The sequence below is a fragment of the Pararge aegeria genome, chromosome 7 (assembly GCF_905163445.1).
Source record: "Pararge aegeria chromosome 7, ilParAegt1.1, whole genome shotgun sequence".
NCBI classification, from domain to species: Eukaryota; Metazoa; Arthropoda; class Insecta; order Lepidoptera; family Nymphalidae; genus Pararge; species Pararge aegeria.
Window position 1 is genome coordinate 13,135,253 of NC_053186.1, and position 24,133 is coordinate 13,159,385.

The 24,133-nt window shown below is 37.1% G+C and overlaps 1 protein-coding gene across 2 annotated transcripts in view; it reads right to left on the bottom strand.

Annotated features, from left to right (window-relative positions):
* Positions 1 to 449: 449 nt before the first annotated feature.
* LOC120625268 (protein piccolo) overlaps positions 450 to 24,133 on the bottom strand; it is a 46,025-nt gene continuing 22,341 nt past the window's right edge. The window contains exons 1-6 of one of the 2 annotated variants that reach the window (XM_039892283.1): positions 10,521 to 10,704; positions 7,233 to 7,336; positions 6,071 to 6,274; positions 4,710 to 4,792; positions 2,658 to 4,630; positions 450 to 2,569 (exon numbers count right to left, since the gene is read on the bottom strand). In XM_039892283.1, coding sequence (XP_039748217.1) covers positions 693 to 2,569; positions 2,658 to 4,630; positions 4,710 to 4,792; positions 6,071 to 6,274; positions 7,233 to 7,336; positions 10,521 to 10,704 — 4,425 coding nt within the window. In that variant the 3' untranslated portion in view covers positions 450 to 692. Of the gene's footprint in view, positions 2,570 to 2,657; positions 4,631 to 4,709; positions 4,793 to 6,070; positions 6,275 to 7,232; positions 7,337 to 10,520; positions 10,728 to 24,133 lie in introns of those variants that run through there. The other variant, XM_039892282.1, reaches the window with a different exon arrangement.

Genomic DNA, 24,133 nt, shown 5'->3' on the forward strand with positions numbered 1-24,133 from the left:
ATTTAAAAACCTTAAATAAGTAATTTAAATACGAGTATGTTATTGTCATAGAATAATTTACCACGTACAATTAATCGGTGACTATTACTTCGATAAATACCGGTGATCTTGGTGAATGGTATAAATCACATAGTAAGTATCAGAAGGTTCAGTAACATTACATCTGTAAGTATACATAAGTGTCAGATTATATTTAATAAGCTATGAATAGCTTATATTAACATTGAGCCGTTGAAGTATATAATATATTATATTTAACCTTTACTATTTAAAGCTCTTAGTTTTCATTTCATATGAAATTTGGTATCGCATCGAATACCAAAGGCCCTTAAAAGGGATGGTAGTCGTAATGTATTGACTACCCTCTGAAGAAGGTGACGAATGTTATGAATATAATAGAGATAACAACTATGAAAGTATCAAGTATCTAGAATATATTAAAAAAAAAACAAAAGCTTTGCTTTTGGCATTTCTCATAGAGCTAACTCTATATAATCCGATATCATGAAGTCCTAACACTCACTAAGAGTTCGCAAGGAAGGTCACTTGGATATTCACCGCACTAACGTGTCTCATACAAAATGTATTTTATAGCCGTTTCGATTTCGTAAGACTAAGTGTCAAATATAAAGTTGCTTCACCTGTAAATTCTCTTGCATATTCGTTGGTATCAAAAATACCAATCTGCAAACTTAAATAGTCCACACTTGAACTTTTTCGGCTATAACACACCAGCTGGCTTGGTCGTAATATGAAGAAACTACGTGGAGACTCTCCACGTATTTCTCTATCAACTGGTCCAGTTCACCTTTCTTGAAGACGTGGTAATATCTGTGGTATGTGACAGCGCCTCCTTCGGATGGCAAGCTGTCGGAACCGTCGCTTAATGACGGCAACAGAGGTGCATGAGGAAGCGCACGTGCTGTTGCTGCAGGAACAGTTGCCGTATCTTCAGAAGACGAGCGAGTATCCAGAAGCTTCCTCTCTTTCGAACACTCGCTACACGATGGCAAAGAAGCAAGACTTACGCAGCCAAGTGATGCCGTACTACCGGTTTTATCGCGGCGACTCCAATCACTGCCTGCTGAAGTGTCACTGGATTCTATAGAAAATCCTGATTTCAGTGGCGCAGTACTAGTACTCGATCGCGAGGTCACTGATTCTGGACTTATTTCCATCTTATCTAAATCACTCGAGTCAGTTGATTGTCCAACTTTTAATGAAGATCGTTTATCAGTGCTTGTGCACAGCGAGTCAACACTGATTTCTGATTCTAGAGAGTATCCAGTTTCGAGTGATTGACTTGTATCATAAGTACCAGATTCAATCGTGATTTCAGGATTTCCATTGCTCGATGAAATAGCGCTATCGTCGTCAGGATTTTTCATGTCAATATCGGGTAATTTTTCATCTGTAAGGGGTTTCACGTTGTATTGAATATTGGCACAATTATTGAGATAAATATCTTCATCACTGGTTACCTTCATTGTTTTTTTGAGTTCTCTGTATTTGTTTATGATTGGATCAACATCTTTTGATCTCTTTTTGCTTTTTGTCTTCGTGCTACATTTTGGAAACAGTTTATTTATATCAGATTCTTGGGTATCCTGAATTGACGTGATGTATTTTACCTTATCACCTGTTAATTTACCGGTTAAGTGAGATTCTAAATTTAGTTTGTTGTACGGATCTTCAAGATGTTGTAAACTATTCGAAAGTTCATCTAATATTTTCTGGGTATGCCTATCTTCTTCTTCGCGTTTTAATCTAAGAGATATACTCTTTTCGCTACTACTACTACTAGGAAGATCAAAGTCCTCTTCGTTGATGCGTTTGGAATATTGATCTATTTCTTGCAACAATTTTTCACTCAGCTTTTCAGCAAATTCCGTCAAGTGTTGACTGCGTTCTTGTTGATCTGAAATCCATTCTTCTTCTTTGGACATCATATCTGACTTACACGTCACTAATGGTTCATTTTGTATCCTATTAAAGCTTTCCGATTTTGATATAGATTTTTCAGAATCTGTGCTTGATATTGATAGTGAATCATATGGATGTCTTGTTGGGCTTCTATGACTTTTGCTTAAATTTTCATCCAAAGATCGCCCTTCGGGTCTGTTGGGAGATAATCTATTTAAACTCCAAGTGGAATTACTCGTGCTACCCAGTTTAGGAGAGCGATCTTTTGATCGCCTTCCTGGTGAGAGACGCTCTAAACTAGAGGAACTTCCACTGGAACTTGTATGAGACTGAGATCTCGATCTGTCTTCCAATATTCTTAAATCACCTGGTGATAACTTATTCAAACTCCAGTTGCTACTACTACTGCTACTGGAAGCACCTTGTACAATTGCGATAGCTTCAGCACTTTCTAATTTATCGAAATGTCGCCTTTTAGACCTTGGGCTTGATTGAATTACAGTTTCACACGTCTCGTCCAAGGAATGCGCTACCTCAGCAACTGCCTCGATTAATTTTTGAGGAGTATTTATAGTGGGTGCTTGTTTGTCGTTGGTATGTGAATTGTCTGTGTTTTGAACTTCCACGATTGGTGGATTTGGTAGATCTAAAACAATAAGAGAGTATTATTAATACTTATGTAACTTTTATTATTAAGTGAAATAAACTACCTAGAATATATAAAGAAAGATTACCTTTTTCCAAAGCTATTTTACGAAGCTCATCAGGAACAACACTTATGACGCTGTCTACAGAATCTGGTGAGGATACACCACTTGAGTCACTATCCATATCATCTATAGCTGGGTTAAATAATTCTAAAGACATAAGTTTTGGATGGTTTTTAGTTATAGGCTCAGTTTTGCTGGTACTTCGCACTATAGGGAACTGTTGTCTGCGACTAATGCTTACTGGTGGAATGCCTTTATTCAACATTTCTTTTATTTGTCGTATTCTTTCTTTTCTTTTTTTATCTGCAGATCTTGAATCTAACGTATCTTTTGTAGGTGACTTACTTGGTGCTTTGGGTTTAAATTGAGGTATCTCTGGTAGCTCCGCAACTGTTTGCAATGTTATCTTTGGATATGGTTTAACATCTTGTAATACACGGGGTTTCAAATCATCAGTTTCCGCAGTTAATTTATGAATTTCTTCTATGTCTTTATTGATCTCGGCAAGCAATCCCTTCGTTACTTCGCTAGGTGATTCTTCTTCTTCTTTTATAGGAGGTATTGGATCGATTTCTTCAAATATTTCTATGGGAGGAGGCTTGTTTACTATAGGTGGAATTTCTGTATTAATAATGTTTACTTCTGGTTCTGGTTTTGGAGGTGAATTAGGTTGGCTTTTTGACTGCGGTTTCACTGGAGAAATGCATACATTATTTGTAGTCGTATAATTCTTTAAGCTATATTGTGCTACTAAAATTTTATTGTGGACAGTTCCGGGTGCTTGAACAGCATTAGGTGAACCTGGAGGTCTTATAAGTGGGAATGTTTGCTTAATCCTCGGAGATGGTAACCCTGGCGAGTTCTTCATTCTTGGTGAAGTTGGAACCGAAGACACTTTGAGTCGGGGTGAAGTAGGCCCTGGCGATAAAGGTGTTGGAGATAACGGATCACTTGAACCGTCTGCTTTGGGAACATAAATTACAGACGCAAAACTATCTTCTGAATCTACACTTGTATCACTTTGAAGACTACTATCCTTAGAAGAATCTGAGCCATCCTCTCTAGAATGTCGTCTTTCAGGATAACTTTTGTCACTGTTTGTATTACTATCACTTGGTGTAGGAACTTCTGGCACAGGTCCGTGATTTTTCCAGCCTTGGAGCATTCTCACGAACACTGTCACTTTATCTATATTCGTTGTTGAAGTTTTGAACTTATTTGTAAGGCCATTTTTAAGGGATTGGAATTTTTTTGCGGTCGTTGCTGATGTGGAGAATATTGAATCACGTATTGAATCAAGTGCTCCGGGTCGTCGGTACAAATACTCTTCGTTAAGCGATGCTTGTTTTTGTATATTTTTACGGAGACGCTCTTTTTCTCTTAACCTTTCAACTGACATTAATTCTTCGTTAAGGGATGTTTGTTTAAATACACCAGGCTTTCTTGAATGCAGCTTTTGCGTGTGAATTTTAAAATTTGGCATTTCCTCAACCATACTCTTCATATCTGTATGTTTATCGAGGTCTTCGTCAGCATCGTCCTCGTTTATTGACTTCTTTTGCTTGACCAGCCTTGGTTTCTTCCGTGGTTCTATGACTGGCTGGACAGGCTGCTCTATTACAGCTGGTTCGTTTTCTTCACCACCCAAACTTGGTAGGCTAGATCTTGATCTGACCAATGCACGGCGTTCTATATCAGTGATATCGGTGAGGCTCCGTGATTTCATTGTTGAAGTCTCAGAGGGTTGTGAAACTAATCGAGGTGGTAATACTTCGTCTAAGCGCCTCAGTTCTATGGGTAGATCTGCTGCTGCAGGTTCAGGACGTTGACAAGGCCTTTGTATTACCCTGGTGCTTATTCCCCAAGAGGGTAGGAAAGAGCGGCGTCCTGCCAATCGCTGTAGAGCACGTCTTACAAATGAGTAACACGTTTCGTTGGGCGATGACAATGATGATGACCCAGGGGAACCATCATGATTTTTCCATGGTTCAGCACAGCTGCAAACAATTAGTGAAATAAGATTTACTTTACTTTAAACTTAAAAATTTACTATGATTGAGCAATTAATATACATACTGGTCATATTCAACAGATAAGAACCGTGGTGCTGGCGGAGGGGGACATAATGTTGCCGGGCGATGCCAGGGTATTAACACGTCCTGAAAGTTAAATAATATTTATTACTTGATATATTTTAACCTTGTAGTAATTAAAAAATATCACTTGCTTCGACGCTGAAGGAAATCATCGTGAGGAAGCCGGCATGCCTGAGAGTTCTACATAATGTTCTCAAAGGTATGTGGAGTCCACCCTGGGCCAGCTTTGTGGACTATGACCTTGACCCCTCATTGTGAGACCCGTGCCCTGTAGTGGGCCGGTAATGGGTCGATATGATGATGATGAAGAATTGTTGTTGATAGTTCATGTTTTAAACCTACGATGCAAAAACGATGGGGTGTTATACCCAAGTTTGAGGTGTCAGTGAGGTGTTTTATAAGTGAAAATCAGTCCACGGTGGCCTCCGGCACAAAATGGCGAATTACATTTTACAACTATCTCAATTCTCAATATGCAATTGATAGCGAATGATAGTGCCTGACTAGTCAAATAATGTAGAGTATATCGAAAGTCAGGGGTTTTTATATGTATAAAAAAATCCAAAAGTGCACGCCTCATAATCTCATTCATTTCAATAAAATTGAGATTATTTGTAAATAATAATTAAACTACATCTAATTATACCTTTAAAAGTAATAGGCTTCAATTTTTCAAAATATTGAAGCCTATAAAAAAAACCAACTCGATAAGTGAAGTATTTCGCTCGTTATCGTGGCCAAAAGATACGGAATCCGCACAAACAGAACACGGACGTCCAAGACAGAACTTTTTTTTCTAAATAATTTTTTAATTAATTTAAATAATAACAAAATCATGAGTGCTAAAAATAGTGTTTTTTCTCAACATTTGTCAATTTATATTCATTTATAAAAGCAATAAACAATAAAAAAGTGACATTTTAAGTTGGAGAATCACTCGGTGTGCGTAAACTGAAAGTAATACCCACCTCAATGCTTCGCTTTTGAGGCGTGCAAAAATCCAGTTGTGTAGACACATTATGTGTTTTAGCTTAAATCAAAACTTGACATTATGTAATATTTTATATATATAATCAATAAAACGAACTAACGTACTACTAACTGATATATTCATAGGCCCTTCCTATGAAAGAAAATGAGGGCGCGCTCTGCTCTCTCTTGCCCCTACAGTAATATACTCCTACGAAACGTAATTCTCTCTATTTCTATTTTCACTAACTTATATCTCCATCTCAACTTCCGTTTGCCTCGCTCAATTACACTTCTCGTAATGCTCTCGTCAGGCATAACAGCTAACACCCAAAGTTTTATTTCCAAATATAAAAGAAATATAATTAATACCTGTGAATGGAAGTTTCTTCCCTCGTGCTCCATAGCCCAAACTGTCAACAGTAATCGGCCACCGATCCGGGTTATCCTGGCCAGTTCCCGTAGAGCCATCGCTCGTCGCTCCACGGTGGCGAAGTGGTGGACAACGGCGATCGAGAGCACCGCATCGAAGGATTCATCGCGGAATGGTAAACTAAGGTTGTCGCACACCACCACCTGAAAACATGAATAGACCATTGTAAGAAAAAGATAAAAGTAGTTTATGTATCAAGTATGGCGCGACAAGGTTAACCGATATACAGCAAGCATCGTTCGCTGCATACAGCTTTTATTTAAAATATAATAAAGAGAATATTTTCGTATTTAAAACATGTTTAAAATATAACTAGTTATGAATAGTGAACAATTTGACAATATTAAACGTTCATTTATCATAATTGATAAGGTAAAAATATTTGTTACTTTATGGAAATGCCTACTATCTGTAGCCGCCTTCTTGTTAATTAAAAAAAATATCTGTATTACCAGGCCAAATTAAAAAAGTGGTCCACATTCATATAACTTGCAGTTAGGTACAAACTAAACCTAATCGGGTCATCAAAAATAAAGCACGCGTCTCTAATTTCTTGGATTGTGAGCCTTAAATCGATGTAATGAAGGGCAAGACCCCGTTACGAGCAAGTATGATGAAAAAAGTGTTAACGCCTCGGTATTAACTATAAAAGAAAACAACTATTTATCTGAAACAAAACAAGGAAATAGCAACAGACCAAAGAAAACAATGAAAAGAAGTAAACTAAGTACAATTTCTAATCGACGGTACAGAATAATAAAGTGTTTTGGCCAATTCTCAAAGAATGAGAGGTTGATTGAACGATTGATGATGCAAAGACAGGTTGAAAGAAAAGGTCCAGTGGGCGGTCACCTACTCGATGGAAAGATATGGTTAAATCGTTGACCCAAACAATTGTGGTGGAATGCTCGCACGGGTAGTCGTGCCACCCAATAAAGCCTGCATGCATTTCACCGTTAGGTAAAGCAAGTGTTAATTGCTTGATTGAAAAACGCACTGTATACCTAACTCCAAAAAGATAACTGTGCGTGCCGGGAATCGAACTCGGTCCCTCCGAAAGGAAGGCTGAAACTCTAACTAATAGGCTACACCGGGCCGTACCTCATTGTTGTTCTGCTGCGCCTGCGCCGCAAGTCTCGTGCAACGGTCTCCGCCTACCGCGAAAACAGACGGATTCACGCTCAGGTATTTCCCATTTCCGCATCCTGTAAGAGAAAAAAAGTTGTATATAATAAACAAACTAAAAGAAAAAATTTCAATAACTCCCGGTATCTGAATCATAATAATAGATTTTATTTTATGTTTAAAAGTTGAACATAGTTAATAGTTTAGAGATTTGTGGTCCTTTCTACGTGTACACTTTCGAACAATATTTTTTTTTTTTAATCGGCTTACAGAGTGTCAGGGATATCAGTTTTTACTGATAACCATAACAAAAACATCGAACTCACAACTATATAGAATATATAGTTTTAGAAATGCCTACCTATTCTTTGGGCGATTCCAGAAGTGAGATTGGTCTGTAGATTTTGAGTAGACTCATAATTCATTTATTACTAGAAAGCTTGCTCTATAAGCACTTTAGAAACGTCCAGTCCGTCTGTAATGACTTTATCACTCTACTACCCGTTCCGAAGACAAGAAGTACCAAGAAAATGCCGGCTGGAAACTAACGCAATAGTCTTTTTTATATCATAAAGCGGAGCCAGATTCTCTCAATGCTTGCTTGCTTGGATGATGCGAATGCCAGATATAATCCTGCGCTTTTATTTTAGGATACTGATTCCTAAAAAGTTTGTAAGGCCCGACAGGCCTCCCTTCTATTGATTAAATCACGAAAGACTGATTTAGACACATTGACCTATGACCAAGTCAAAGTTTAATGCATTCCTCAATTTACACATTTAATGGTTTTTCGGTCAGTTCGGTTCGAATCATCCTATGCACTGTCGATTCACATCTGCCTGCCACCAACGATAGAGGTGCGTGATATACGAATCACGTCACTCCTCTAGGGATGCGCCACAAGTTAACTAATTAGATTCTATAACTGACCTTAAGCTTCTGTTCATTGAAATCCTACGTTTCGTGTTGTTATGAGAAGTAGGTGTTAGAAAAATATGCAGAATTTTCATTTAATAATGATTTGAATTAAATATTATTTTAATATTACAACGTTCACCTTTGTGTATCGTTATCGTTGTAAGCCTATTAACGTTCCATAGACCACTGGCATACGGGTACCAGCTTCTTCAGAAAGATAGTTAGTTACAGTGGCGTGCCAAGAGGGTATGCACAAGGTATGCAGATGATATAAAATGATAAAAATATCCCAGTATGAGTTATAAATACTTGAAGGTAAGGCTTTTCATAAATCTTACAATGTCTATCCTTAAGTTTTTTATAACTGGAGATGTTCTGCATTTTATATCATCTGCATACCCTCTATGCACGCCGGTGAGGATAAAATACCTACCTCGTAAAAATCGGTGTAGCTACAGACTTTTAATTTTTTTTATAGTAATAACTGAAGGACCAAGCAGGTGGCCTACGTTATGGTAAGTGGCAAACAATCGCCTTTAAACAGAGTACCACTTCGCAGGGCATGCAAAAAAAATATTCAGTTTCGCTTTGTGCCCATTAACCTGAGGCGTAACTGATAAGCCCCATATGCCTGTAATAGCACTGGAATGCAGCATTGCTGCTTGGCGGCAGAAAGCAATATAAGTAATAGTGCCACGGACAGCGGATGAGCCCTGTTCCAAAAAAAAATTGGTTGTCTGTAAAGTCGGCTTACTGACTATAGTTGAACGTGACAACGTCGTAAGAAAATACTGATGGAATGGTTGCATTTTTCAAAAGAAAATTTTATTTGTTTGATAGATATTATCGTTGCTATAAACAATTGACACCACATTCACTTTTCACTGCACTTCGTCCTTGCCGAAAACATGTAAATGTATTATTGATTAAGAAATAAACATAGAAACGAGGGTAGGTATACAAACAAAAATATGCGTGTTGATATTAAAATTAATAGACATGTTACATAGCAGAAGATAAGTTAACTAGAAAATAAAAATTAAAGAAAAATGCAATTGAGTTAAAGTGCAAAGTAGTTCGCGTGCGTGTTTGTGAGTATGCGTGTGGGTGTGGGTGTGTGGGTGTGTGAGTGCGTGTGTGCGTGTTTGTGTGTGTGTGTGCATGTGTTAACCTCTATAATTATACTTAATATTAAATTATGCGTTTTAATAACGATTCCACTTCATTATAATTTAATGTTAATAGAAATTTATTTAATATTTCTTTGCAAGCATGCAATTTTGGCAAAAAAAAATGGTACTGCCGCTGACTTCTCGTAATTAGAAAAACTGCAGACTGCCACAATAACAAGCAAAAATGTGAATCAGCGTAGTTTCAAAGGTTAACGAACTCTTCGAATTTTTCCTAGAAAGCATTATTATAAAGACAGGTGTTTACCTTTGTTGTAATTTCGTTAACAGAATGTTGGAAATGGAGAGATACTAAGGCACCTACGCACTGACATTTGCCTTAAGGTATTCACGATTGGATTGCTAATTTTATCTGTTGATGTTATATATTTTACAAGGCCCGTGTGGGACGCAGGGTGCCTTGTCTACGCCCCCCACGTCAAATTGAGTCCTTTCAGACTATATTATTATATCTTTATTTAATAGCTTGTTGATGTGGGCGGCATAGTTTATTCTTAAGAAATAGATATCTATTTTCTAAAATATTTTTGTTAGGAATTTTACTAAACCACTTACCAATACGGTATCTAAATTTATGCTTTTACACACAAAGTTTTATCTGAGTTATGTATATAAAGATCGCAACTTAAGACAGTTCTCGAATCGATTGTTTTCATAACCCTTAATCAAGGTAAACAGTTATTGAAATGGTAATTCTAATACCTATTTACTAAAAAATGTTGTACTTCATCATATCGAACACCTACAGGGTACGGGTCTCCTCCCACAATGATAAGGGGTTAAGGCACCACGTTGTCCACCACGCCGGTCCAGTGCGGATTGGTGGACTTCACAATCACATTTGATTACATTAAGGAGAACACTCAGGCATGCAGGTTTCCTCGCGATGTTTTCCTGATTGTTGAAGCAAGTGATATTTTAATTTCTACAAACGCACATAACTTAGCACCTAACGCACATAACTAAATATATAATGTTAAAGGTACGTGTAGTGTGCACCGACACGAAAACGAGCGCTGAAGAGGCAAGCTAGTGCTTACTTTGACTCGTCGATGGACACGAGTCAATTCACGCAGACTCATCGAGCTCGCGGTCTTCGAAACTCGCCTTCGTTCGTTGTATGTGTAGTGGTAGTGTTTAAGGTGGTGCGGCTTACCGACGTCGCACACGAGGCTGCCAGGCTCGAGGTCGCTGAGGAAGGAGCGCACGGCGGGCGCGGGCGCGCACGGTGCGTCGTCCTCGCCCGCCTGCTCGTACACATCGTGCACGTAAGCGCGCTCGAGGGCCGCACCGCGCGCCGCGCACTCGCCCGCGCCCGCCTCCGCGCCGCCATCCGCCATCACCGCACCGCCATTGCACCGCGCTGGAACACACGAGATAGAACTTAACGATCATCATACCAAAGCATACGCAACAGAACACATGCAAGAACTGGTAAAATAAATAAAATGCAAGAGCTGATAGTCTTTGGTTAGGATTTTAAGAGAGTCTTTTCGTTAAGTGAGATGGTCCGGGGAGGGAATGCCCATAATTACCAAACTCAGACGAGAGAGGTGATCACAGTAGATAGTAGTAGTAGTAAGAACCTCTTATATCGCTTAAGTATTTATCCTCATTTTAAGAGGCGACCCGGGCCCTGCACTGGACATGTTATGGGTTTTTAATGATAATGAACAGAATATGATGCAATTATGAATTTATGGTTATCAAAATTTCAATTATTTACCCACTTTATAAAATTAATGTAACAATAGGCTGCCTTTATCAAAATTAAGCTTAATTTGCTATACTCCGCGAAAAGCAGGAAGTCTGTGTGGTGTAATTTATAATTTCTTCAATCCTTATACTCCACACCAAACAGATCTTCGGCAATATACCCTCTACGTACGTTTCGCTCCGAAACCGGAGCATCCTCAGGAGATGTTGACTTTACAATGAATAATTGTTATGACAACATGAATAAATGTAAAGACAACATCTCCTGAGGATGCTCCGGTTTCGGAGCGAAACGTAATATATCATGGATTTCCGCAAAGTAACGCCTGCTTCTATTCAATATAGGCTGCCTTTGGTGGTAACATTAAACATAACGCCATGTTGGGTTTAAAACAAACACTATGCAATACACTATTTAAACAACGACAAATACTATAGTTGATCTAATTGCATAACTGCAAGTAAAGCGTTTTGACGCCTGTTCATGGCGTCACATTAATAAGCTTATTTACGCGTTATTTATATCGAAACCCTTGTAGCGGATATTACTTGCCTAGGTAATCTACTCTGCATCTGTAATTTAGTACCTATTCCTTCAGTTTCTGTAGGTATTTCGCGGTCGAAATTGCAGAAGATTTCAATAGAGATAACCGGAAGCTGGTTTTGGCAGCCCTGTTTAGAACTGTCAAGCCTGTAAGCTTAATCTAACAATCTGAAATTGGCTAGCTGTAGTCTAAAAATAAAATTTTGTCAATTTCTCTTTTATCTGTTCGTGCAAGAACGAGAAAATAGTAGGAGCTTCTAATAATATTTATCTATTCTATTCCCATAGATTTATTTCAATATACTTTAGTACATACCTCATTGGTCTAGTCGTAAGTATTTCTGGCTGCGGATCACGAGGGTTCGATTCTACGGACTAGGCAGATGCCTTGCTACCATCGCTAAAGTAATATCTTTAAAAGGTTTAATTGACAAACAACCTTGTCACTCTAAAAATAAGATTGTAATTCTGTTACTAAATATTAACAATTTTGTTATAATACTGCATAAATCGATATTAGTAAGACCCATGTCTACTTTGCCATATTCATGTGAGGGAAACTAAAAGTTCCTATTAGTTTTATTAAGCTGCTTAATGCTGATAAATGAGGTTAAAAGCTAAAGTTAAACTATTAATAACTAGCGGTCCCCCGTCGACTCCGGCCGCGTATAAGTCAAGCTCAAAAGATAGACGTATGCTGTCGTTGACTTTTTTTAGAACTATAAAAGGGGAACAAAGCAGCGGAATCTCTCAAAATAATCCCGATTTAGAAACCATTCTTCATTGGTGCCATTTGCCTATTGGTCTTAGCGTGTTGATCGAGATTGGCTATCGAATACTAAAATAAATTAACAAATCGGAACAGTAGTTCCTGAGACAACTTAAGAGTTTGGAACATCGTCGCAAGGTTGCCTGCCTTTCGGTATTCTATAGGATATATTTCGGAGAGTGTGCTCAAGAACTATTTGATCTAGTTCCCCCCTCGCCTTTTTACCATCGAACCGCGAGGCACCGGAAGGATCTGCATCCCTACGTGGTCGATATACCGCGGACGCGTACGAAGCGCTTCGCATCTTCGTTTCTAATTCGCACCGCTAGGATCTGGAATGCTCTTCCAGCTTCCATTTTCCCCAGTTCTTACAACATTAGTACCTTCAAATCAAGAGTGAATAGGCATCTTCTAGGCAAGCGCGCTCCACCTTAGGCTGCATCATCGCTTACCATCAGGTGTGATTGCAGTCAAGCGCTCGTCTATCATTATAAAAAAAAAAAAAAAATCATGGCGTTCAAGTAAACAAACAAACAAACTGTTCAGATTTATATATTAAGTAGTAGATATTAGATTATTCTATGAAGTTCTTCACAGCAAAAAAAAATTAGTTGCTTTCGACCATATTTCTGACATAATGGTTGTCCCTTTTATGAGATTCAGTAAAATTTTCTCATTACAAAAAATGGTTAAAGATAACAGAAAATATAACCTATGTTTACGTAGTTATTTATTAAAATCATAGGATATAATGAAAAATATGAAGGGGTTGGAGTGGCAACCCCGCACCGGTAAACGCAGCGAAGGTCGGCACCCAACCAGGTGGACAGACGACATCAAGCGAGTCGCGGGGAGCCGCTGGATATAAGCGGCCCAGAATCGTGGAGTTTGGAACGCCCTACAAAATACCTACGTATTTATATGTATTTTATAAGCATTTATGTATATTATTCATAAAAATATTCATCAGTGACTGTAGATGGCGATTTGGATTTGTCGTAGTTTATATGTAAAATGATTTATTTACCCTTATTAAATTTTACCGCTACCATTTCTATACATATACGAAGCATTGCTATTTGTGAGGAAGAATTCTAATTTATTTCCTACATTAAATGAAATTTATTCAAACCGGACTGTCACAAAAATTTACCACTAGTAAAATTCAAGCGAGCAGTTTTTGATACTCTCAACAAAAAAAACTATTATTATTATTATTGTATTATTATTTATTTATTTAACGCTTTACAACTTTTATCGATAATGCAGTCGTATTTATATCGAAATACCCACCAATTTGTAAAAAAACCTGATCAATTTAATAAAATGTTTGGCAACATGAATTTATTTTTATCAAAAGTTGCATTATTTATTTACCTACTTTATAAAATTACTGTAACCCACTTCATGCCCATTGTACCTGTGTTTTATCGTGTTGTTTTTGTTTATAATTTAATTTCTGTTAGGTGTACAATAAAGTGTATTTTCATTTCATTTCATGCTCGGTCGAGGCGTCTGGGCGCTAATTTTTTTTTACATATTGGGCTAGGTGTTTCGGGTCGCATATTTCAGGTTCACTTTGGTAACAGTCCATACGTTGTTACTATATATACTTTCTGATTACGCCGATAAATATTTATTTGCATACGTTTTAAATATCATAAGAAATAAAGGTTCTGCGTTACTTGCGATTCTAATAATAAAGGCATTACGGGCGGTTGTAACCATGGCAACGCATCTAGGACGAAAGCAGGTCGCACCTTCACCTCATTCCCGGGCCACCTTGAGCTTTGCGCCGTTTAAAGACAGGAGCGAGCTGTTCTTAACTTTTCTCGTTTAGAATATTAATCTTAAATCTGTAATGTACAATTTTTAAGAGATGGTTAGAAACCAATGCTTGTTTTTTTCCACTATATGTTAGCCCCTCACTGCAATCTCACCTTAACTGCAGTCATGATGCAGTTATAGGCCATACATATAAGCTGTGTCTACGCAACATCGAACCGGAATTCTAAATATCTTCTCTTTCGTAGGTAAATAAAATAAAAATAAATAAATATACTACAACAATATATACACACATCGCCATCTAGCCCCAAAGTAGCCGTAGCTTGTGTTATGGGTACTAAGATGTCAGTGTGATGAATATTTTTATGAATCATATACATAAATAATTATAATATTCAGATAAACAACCACACACTGAAAAACATTCATGTTCATACGACAAACATTTTCCAGTTGTGTTGTGGTGTTGTGTTGTATGGTGAATCATAAACTCCCTAATTCCGGGGAAATTACCAGAGATCAACCCGGGACCTATTATTTATAAGACCACTTCACTCTCACTTCCCTAGGGAGGCCGTTGACGTTGTCTTAAAGAGGTCTTAAAGTTTACTTATCTTTAGGATCCATGAAAAACAATAAAGTGAGGCTGGATATCAGAAATCGCGTAACAGTAATCTTATTAGTAACAGTAAATCGGTGCAATCCACATCGTTTAACTTCCGCGTTCTTGACACAAAAAGTAGAATTTGCGCTGTTACCCTTACTAAGGTTGTCACTCTCGTAATCTTAAGTAATACTTTAAAGAGAAAATGAAGAAGAAGAAGTGAGTTTGCTAATTTGTAATAAGAAATTACTGAACCGATTTGAATAACTTTTTCACCATTAGAAAACTTATTTACAGTACTAACAAATCATTTATTTAATTTCAGTGTTAACGTTTAAGTCCAAAATAAGATAGGGTTTTTTTATTTTATTTAATTAATAATAATTGCCACGACGAAAAAGAAACAAAAGCTTGCAATAATTTAAATGTAAGTTTATTTTTAAAAATCAAAGATATCTTTTACCTAAAAAGTAAATAATATTTTAATAAACTAAACAACTTGTTATTTTTACACGCTTTATATTAGCTTCACTTATATGTTTGTATGTTTGTAACCGACTTCTTTGGACGCTATTTTGACCCACTTTAAACGGTCAGATTTCGTTCAAACTTTCTAGACATATCGAGGACCGATGACAATACACTAATTTGAGAAGATTATTTATAAGCAACATGTTTATAAAAAAAAACTTTTTTTGACTCGTGATGGAACGTTTGGTATACCGGGGTTCTTATTTTTTTATTCCTCTACAAGTTAGCCCTTGACAATCTCGTTTTTGGTTAGGGATTATGCAGTTTTAGAGCTTAGTTAACTAATTTGTTAGGGGTATAGTATTTATAATTCCTCTAATCAGTTTTTTGGGGCTTCGTACCGGAAAGTTGAATCGTTGCGCGGAATCTTTGTCTATAGGGTGGTAGCTAGCCACGGCCGAAGCCTCCCACCAGACAATCCTGCGTAAGCGTTAGATTCAGAAAGGTAGCAACCCTAGTCAGTAACCTAAAGCGAAATGTAGGGCGAATTTAATGCAGCGCCGTTCTGTTATCAAATCGATAACGTTATCTGAACACGTGATAATGTGTACGGTTAGCTTTATTACGGTGACAGCGTATTGCTTGTTTGTGTTAGCATAGGATAGCTCTCTAATGATTAACTTAAAAATTTCTGAAATGTTGCATTTACCGCACACATACGAATTGTTCGACTCGGCTATGACGTAGGGATGTAAAAAAAAACTTTTATCTTTAAATCTTAATATCGTCTAATAACTTGAGTGAGCTCAATATATTTAACCAATGCTTAACCGAGTCAGCGAAGAGTTCCTGTTTTCCCATTTTTCGCTTCATGAAATAAATAAAATAGCTGATAATTTTCAGTAAAAAACGGTTCCGTTTAGCGGTCAAAAGTATGTTCAACCTGTCAATAAAAGTACAATCTAAATAGGTTATGCAATAAGAATAAAAATAAAGACAATGTTTTTTCCCTATATTTGTATCAATATGTTAATATAAATTAATTAACGTACGTACGTAACTGGTACATTACCATTTTTAAATTTTTGAGACACAAAAAAGATTATTACGAAAAATCAATTATCTACAATTTTATCGTATGGAAGTTGTCACTACAGAGTTTATTTCGATAGATGGCGCTGTTTAGGTGGTACAAAGTTCTCCTGGTTTTTAAATAAAACTGGACTAAACCTTTTATTATTCAACAACTATACTGAATTTCTAATCATATTCTAATCTTTTCCCGTCTGTCACAACTTTTTTATCATAATTATGATAAATAAGTTGTGACAGACGGAAAAAGTGGCACCTAAATGGTTTGGTTAAAAAAGTAGGCAGTACAGTTCTGTAGTACTATTTATTCAGATATTCAGAAAAGATTGCTGTCGTGTTTCAGCGAAATCAATTTTGTCAACTGCAGTCAAATCAGCCGTAGAATATCTGTTTGTGATATCACGTTCCTATCAGTGATCGGGGTCCTTTCGACCGAGCGACGACGTATACGATTTTTTGCTCATAATTTTTTTTTTAGTTATTAATTATAATTGCCATCCATTTTGTCTTTTAATAAACCTTAGCTTGTGTAAGGAGTAGATATGACAATAATGGTATTACTGGGTACGACTTAAAGGGCGTTATAAATAGACATGGTAAAACGGCGGAATAGTTATGTAGTATTTTCTCACACTTGACAGGATCTGTCAAATGTCAAAGCGTGTCAAGGCACTGCATAACAATCTCTACGTTATTCTCCATCTACAAGACATTGGCGAAGTACCTTGTGCCCAGTTGGCAGAGACAAAAGCAATAAACAAGAATTTAATTGAATTCATTTGAAACCAAAGAGTCGACATTTTTGAGTGACATGACACAGTTTTCAAAATACAATTTGGTATGTCGTGTGGTGTAAAAACAAAAACTCCATACGAATTAAGCCAAAAAGCATTTATTGATTTTGTTCTGGCTATTCGATGAATAATCCATTAGTTCCGATGTTCGGATATTTGGGTATTCAAATACGGATTCGCGTTCAGCAATCAACTCTTGAAACAAAAACGGGAGATCCCCTAAAAAAGTGTTTGCGGCGGAAACCTGTCGCCCGGGTGATGTTGTTCTGACTAGTTTTTCTCAATCAAATATTAATAGGTTCATTATGATTTGCATAGACATTCCGTATTAAATAAATATAACTTCGTGCTTTTTACAAAAATCAAAGAAGTTTAGTATAAAATATATAATTGGGACGAAATCTTGCAGACTCGACGCACTAATGGTTAATTTTAAGTTACGAGTAATCTATATATATAAAAGAGGATTATCTATATATCTATATATATTACTCTATATATATTATCTCTATATATATTACGAGTAATATATATATAAAAGAGGATGTTTGTATATATGTCATCGATAAACTCAGAAACTATTTGGCCGATCATTATGAAAGTTGGTATGCTTATGTATTTTTTCACGGAGAAGGTTTATATGCTATGCCCATTGATGTAACTCCCCACCAGGCGGCGCTGTCAAGTATCGACTTCCGCCCCGTTCAACCGATTGTCATAAAAATTGGTATGACCATGTATTTTTCCACGGAGAAAACGAACATGCTATGTCCATTGATGTAACTCAAAGGCAAAGTTCACTGACTGACTGACTGATAGACTGATCTATCAACACACAGCTCGAACCACTTGACGGATTGGGCTGAAATTTTGCACACAGATAGTTATTACAACGTAGGCGTCCGCTAGGAAAGGATTTTTTTAAATTCCATCAGGGTTAAATATGGGATGAAAGTTTGTAAAAAATTCTTCATTTATCAATTTATTTTTCAAGCTACATCAATTAAACTTTGATTTTAGGTTTTCGATTTATAATAAAGAAATACGTATTTCATAGGGGATCAAAATTTATATGAAAGTTTCTGATTTTCTAAGTAATTTCCGTTCATATTTTTCTATAAGCAGCAAGACCTTTTTTTAACCCTTTGTAGTAAATTTAACAAATCAAAAATAAAACTTAACGTGAGCGAAGCCGCGGGCAAAAGCTAGTTATATATAAAGAATTATGAAAATTAAGCTTAATTTGCTATATACTCCACGAAAAGCAAAATAATTTCTTCAATCCTTATACTCCACAGCAAACAGATCTTCGGCAATGTACCCTATACGCACGTTTCGCTCTAAAACCGTAGCATCCTCAGGAGATTTTGACTTTACAATTAATAATTGTCAAGATATATCTCAAAAATTATTCATTGTAAAGTCAACATCTCCTGCTTTGCACAATACAGATTCTCCTGCTTTACGTGGAGTGTATAAAATAAGTTAACTTAGTTTTCTTTTTTGTGAAATTTCAGTTGAATAATTTTCAAGAATATTTCTGAAAAACAATTACCGAAAAATAATTGCGGTATGTAACAATCTAAATAAAATCTGAAACGTCTTTTAAAACACCGTAGCGAGGCATAGTATCTAAGATGCTGGCAGCATTGCCCTTTTCAATGGCCAAACTGATTCTTTGGCCTAGGCAGCCTGCCTGCTCAGAATCACTGGAAGACTAGTTAACCCTTTTTGTAATTTTTTTTAAAAGAACTCGAGCCCCCGGTCTTTACGGCCCTAAGTCACTCATTTTTGTCATTTTTGTGGACTTAGTAGTTTCTTCAAAATTCAATCCAATTATATAAAGGCAACTTCTCAATGTTTATCAAAATGATTTTAGTAGTTAACTTTTGAATATTTATTATAACTATTATGAGTAGATTCCAAAACCCTGGTGGTTCAAAACGGTTGGTTTTTACGTTTAGTTTCTAGCTAGTAAATAATTAATGCATGTAAGCACATTAAATAAAGTGGTGAAAATAATGTTTCAACTCATTTATACATTCATGCCTACTAATCATTTCAATGCGAGTGTGTCTGTTTGTTTGTTACCGATGTTCAGTTCAATCACTACACCGTATTTCTTGTCAAGATTTCGCAAAGATATAGCTTATTTTTTGTCAAGATTTGGCACAGATATAGCTAGCTGATACGTATTGAAGACATACGGACATAGAATACTTTTTTATACCGGAAAGGCAACCATCAATACCGAGGGTTTCGAAAATTAACTTCTTTAGCTATATAGATACTGTAGCTTAGCAGAAAAACCGACTTTGACAAAATCGGAAAATTAACGGTTAACGCGGGAATTTAAAAGAACGAAATAAATGAGAACGAATTCGCGAGAAAAAGCTTGTGTTGCCTTTATATCATTACTGAGAACCTGTCCATCATCATGAGGAAGGTTTATAACCACCACGCTGCTCCAATGCACTTTGGGGGGTTATTATATACAGGATGTCTCGAGTCTTGACATCATTTTTATTCATCGTCATCTTCATCATCATCATCATCATCATCATCAACATCATCATCATCATCATCATCATCATCATCATGATCATCATAATGTCTGTCCACTACAGGGCCATCAGAGTGATAAAGGGTTTGGCCGTAGTCCACAACGCTGCCCAGGCGCTTATTGCTAAGAGTTCAAACAGGTAGGAATCACGCAGGCAGATTTTTGGATCGTATTCCCACCACGCTGCTCAAATGCGGGTTGGTGGTTGGTCTTTAAAGACTATTATCACAAGCAATAAAAAGCGGGACTCAAAAGACGGCTACGTGCTTTCCGAGGCACGGAGGTTGGCAAAAACCAATTTCATAACTCCGGGCTTGTACTGAAAAGGCTTTAACAGAAAAAGGTATTGTGTATTGTGTACCATTCTTAGCCCGACCTGGATTCGTACCCAGGACCTCGTGCTCCGCAGCTAAACAAGCTACCCAGTAGTCTAGCGAGGCAGTTTTTATTAGTAAAACTAAAAACCAGAATTGAAAAGTTTATGCCGAGAGAGTGTATTTTAAACTTTTGAAAATAATTGTAGTGGTAACGATTTGTGCAGCCTCTAAACTAGGGCAAGCCTCAGATTCCCGTTTTCATTGTGCCCGCTTTATAAATATCTATAAGAATAATACGTACAAGTATTTCACAGCCGGGGAGAGTGTGGGACTTTTTGGGAAGGTACTTGACAAAATAGTTCATTCCTGCCAGCAGTTTCGTTAATGGGCATGTTAGTATACGTAAGTTAATTAATGCGTACTTGTAGCCAAGGCTTGTATATTACTTTTTCCAAATAATGCGTGAAAATTAAAATACAATTACTCGGCGATCAACTATAATTTTTCCCGTGTTAAAGTTTTCATTTGTTTTGTTTTTCACTAAAAACCTTTCTTGTTGCAAGCCAGTTTAGCCAGCCAATTTAAATAAAACCTTTGATAAGTTACCTCCTTGGTTGCAATGAGTTTCCTATGTAATTTATTTGGTGACTAAACCACGATATATGGATTCCCATATAGCTTTTTCCGGCCGCTGCACGCTGTTTGGCCAGGACAGAAATTTAGATTTTTCTCCAAGAAGGTTGTCAAAGTAATGCTCAAACAAAGCATGTTTAAGAAAAGAATTAGTTCTCAGTAGGTACCAGACTAGAGATTGGAAATCAGCGTTGGTTACCCCCGTGCCATGGAGACTACATTCAGCCAACGGTCCCATAAATAAAATTCCTTACGACCTATAACAACCCTATTATTACTCGCAATCATAATCATCACCACAACCGATTAAACGCCCACTGCTCGACGTAGATTTTTTTTTAAAGAATTCAAAATCCAAAATCTTGGGCCGCTTCGCACCGAACCACTAGATGTCGTAGCGGGGGGTTGCCATTGCAGCACCATTGTACTCTTACGTTCTCCCAGCTATGTGCCCAGTCCATTGCCACTTCAGCTTCGCTTTTAGAGCATAGAACCATGCTGCTTCAATGCGGGTTGGTGGACTTTAACGACTTTTTTCGCAAATTAGTGATAAGAAGCGGGACTGACGGGTTTATGTGCTCTTCAAGGCACGGATGCTGACATCGTCGATTTCCTAACTCGTGGCTGGTATATAAAATTATTTAACAGTATAAAACACAATTTTTGCCAGACCCAAGATTCGAACAAATGACCTCGTAAGCCGTAAACCAAGCCATTCGAAAAACGAGGCGGTCAGCTTAGCTTATACCGTTTATCAAGTACACACAAATAATTCCCACTAGCTCTTGTACAATATTACGTACAAGTATTTTACGCCTCTTGCCTAGCACAAGAGCTTTTTGTAGTTCCGAGATTCTCTTCAGTAGAGTCGTAAAATGAAACGAATGGATATAGAAATGATGAAACGAAAACTTTGGAATCTTCACTTCGTCCAGTGGACAGTCGTACAATGTTTTAATGCACTTTTATGTATTACAAAAACCGAACTTTATGAATGCTTTAAAAAAATTTACCTATTTATATTTTAGGAATATTTAACAACGTCATCATCATTTTTATCAACTCATTGTCGGCCCACTTCAGAACGCGGATCTCCTTACAGAATTAAAGGGTTTGGGTCGTAACACACCACGCTGGCCAAGTGCGGATAGGTAGTCTTCACACGCCTTTGAGAACGTGATGGAGAACTCTCATATCAACCAATTACCGGCCCACTGCAGGGCACTGGTCCCCACTCACAAATAGAAGGGGTTAAGGCCGTAGTCCACCACGCTGGCTCAGTGCGGATTGGTGGACTTAGGTTACCTAAGGTACCCAATATCGAATAAACTTTGACGGCCGACTGGCGCAGCGGGCAGCGACCCTGCTTTCTGAGTCCTAGGCCGTGGGTTCGATTCCCACAACTGGAAAATGTTTGTGTGATGAACATGATTGTTTTTCAGTGTCTGGGTGTTTATCTGTGTATAATCTTAATATATATAAATCTCCTGTCACGATGATTGTCCGCGATGGACTCCTAAACTACTTAACCGAATTTAAATTAAATTGGCACACCGTAAGCAGTCTGGTCCAACTTAAGAGATAGGATAGCTTAGATATTTAATTATAGTCGCAATTTTATTTTATTGCAAATTATTTGTCTATAATTAATTGACAGTCACATGTACTCATTTAAGGCTTAGCGATACTGAATACGATAAAAACAAAATCAGACGCAGACGAAGTCGCGGGTAACAGCTCGTGTATTATAAGTATTTATGTGTATTATATTCATAAAAATATTCAACAGCTTTCTTAGTACCCATAACACAAGCTACGCTTACTTTGGGGCTAGATTGCGATGTGTGCCTTGTCGTAGTATTTTTTTATTTATTTATATTTAACTTTCAGAAAGATAAATTATTTAGGAAGCCATTACCACTTACAGAACCATGATAGTCAGTCTGGATATTTTTTTTATACGCATTCGCATGAATAGTGACGTAATAAAATAAAAAATAAAAAAGCCAAATTTTGTAAAATTGAACCTTATGAAAAAAGCCAAAAAAATGTTTAGTCAATAGGTTAAATAAAATATCGAAATTCAGCCAATTCAACATCAATATAACACAAGTAACTACATTAGGTAGTTTATAAGTGTGTATCATTTGTTTGTTTGTTTGTCCTTCCTTTACGCCCTAACTATGCAACCAATAATCTTATTTCTTATCCCAGTAAAACAAACAGTTCCCACGGGATTTGTACAAACCGTGTGGATGAAGAACTCGGGTAAGCTAGTACATACCAAATATTATGTGCCGCCCGCCCGGATTTCTGATTCCTACTGAGATCAATCTCAATTTGTAACCTCACTTCCCACTATACATTATCTTCGCCTAACTGTAATGGTTTACACAGCGCAGAGATGGCTGGATTTTTTCGGCACTTTTTGTTATATTGTGGCCTATTCCGAAATATATTTATAAATTATAACCTATGCGTTATTCCGATGTCTAGTATACTTTAAAGTTTTATGGTGTCAGTAATTCTGGACCGATTTTCAGCAAACATAAATAATAACACTCCCGACTAATTCATCTCTCAAGCAAAATCACAATCGGTTCATCCGTTCGGGAGCTACGATGCTACAGACAGACACAGGGACGTCAAACTTTTACACCCGGTCGTTTTGGAGTCGGGGTTAACTACTCTATAGCATAACTAATAGCTACATCTGACAAGCTTCTGGATCTGGAACCATGGAATTCTGTTTCGACACAATTCCATCGAGTTTGGGCTCGTTGTTTAGTTTCGTTTTCGTAATGACTCTGGTCCTAGGGTTTAATCTAAATTTATTAGCTTGAATTCGGAGATGCACAAAGGATACTTTTGACCTCGGATCAGCAACAGTATAAGTAGTCTTAATGTACACATCATGCATAAGTATATTGTATGAGGAACCACCCTGTAATAAAATTTAATCAAAAAAGCACATTTATTTTTCCATACAAACGAATTCAAAAAATTCTGTGTGTTTACTTTTGACAACCCCATTGAATTAAAAAGACCGACACGCGCATAGTACCTACGCTACGCGTCGTGTACCTATTAAAGTGGCAGGAGTCATATAAGTTAAGTTAAGTATAAGTCATATCAAAATAACTTTATTAAACGCCTACTGTCAGTGCTTCTACACGTGCCAGCTCTGGACAATTTTTTTCAAAAAGTCATTTTCTGCCATAAGAGTGCAATACAACGATGCTTCGACAATGTTCGCCGAATCGGGAGTGCCTGACTTTTATTGTATTGTTAGAGCTCGTGTAGCATCCTTTTGGGAAAGGATTAGGAACTCTAACAATGGAATACTTAGGGTCGTCTGTGAGGGGATGCCGAGTCCTATTTCAGACTATTGGCTGTCTGTTCATCGGGACTGGAACAAAAAATAGAATAAGAACCTATGACATCTGAAATAAGTTTATTAACTATTTCAGTTAAGTTT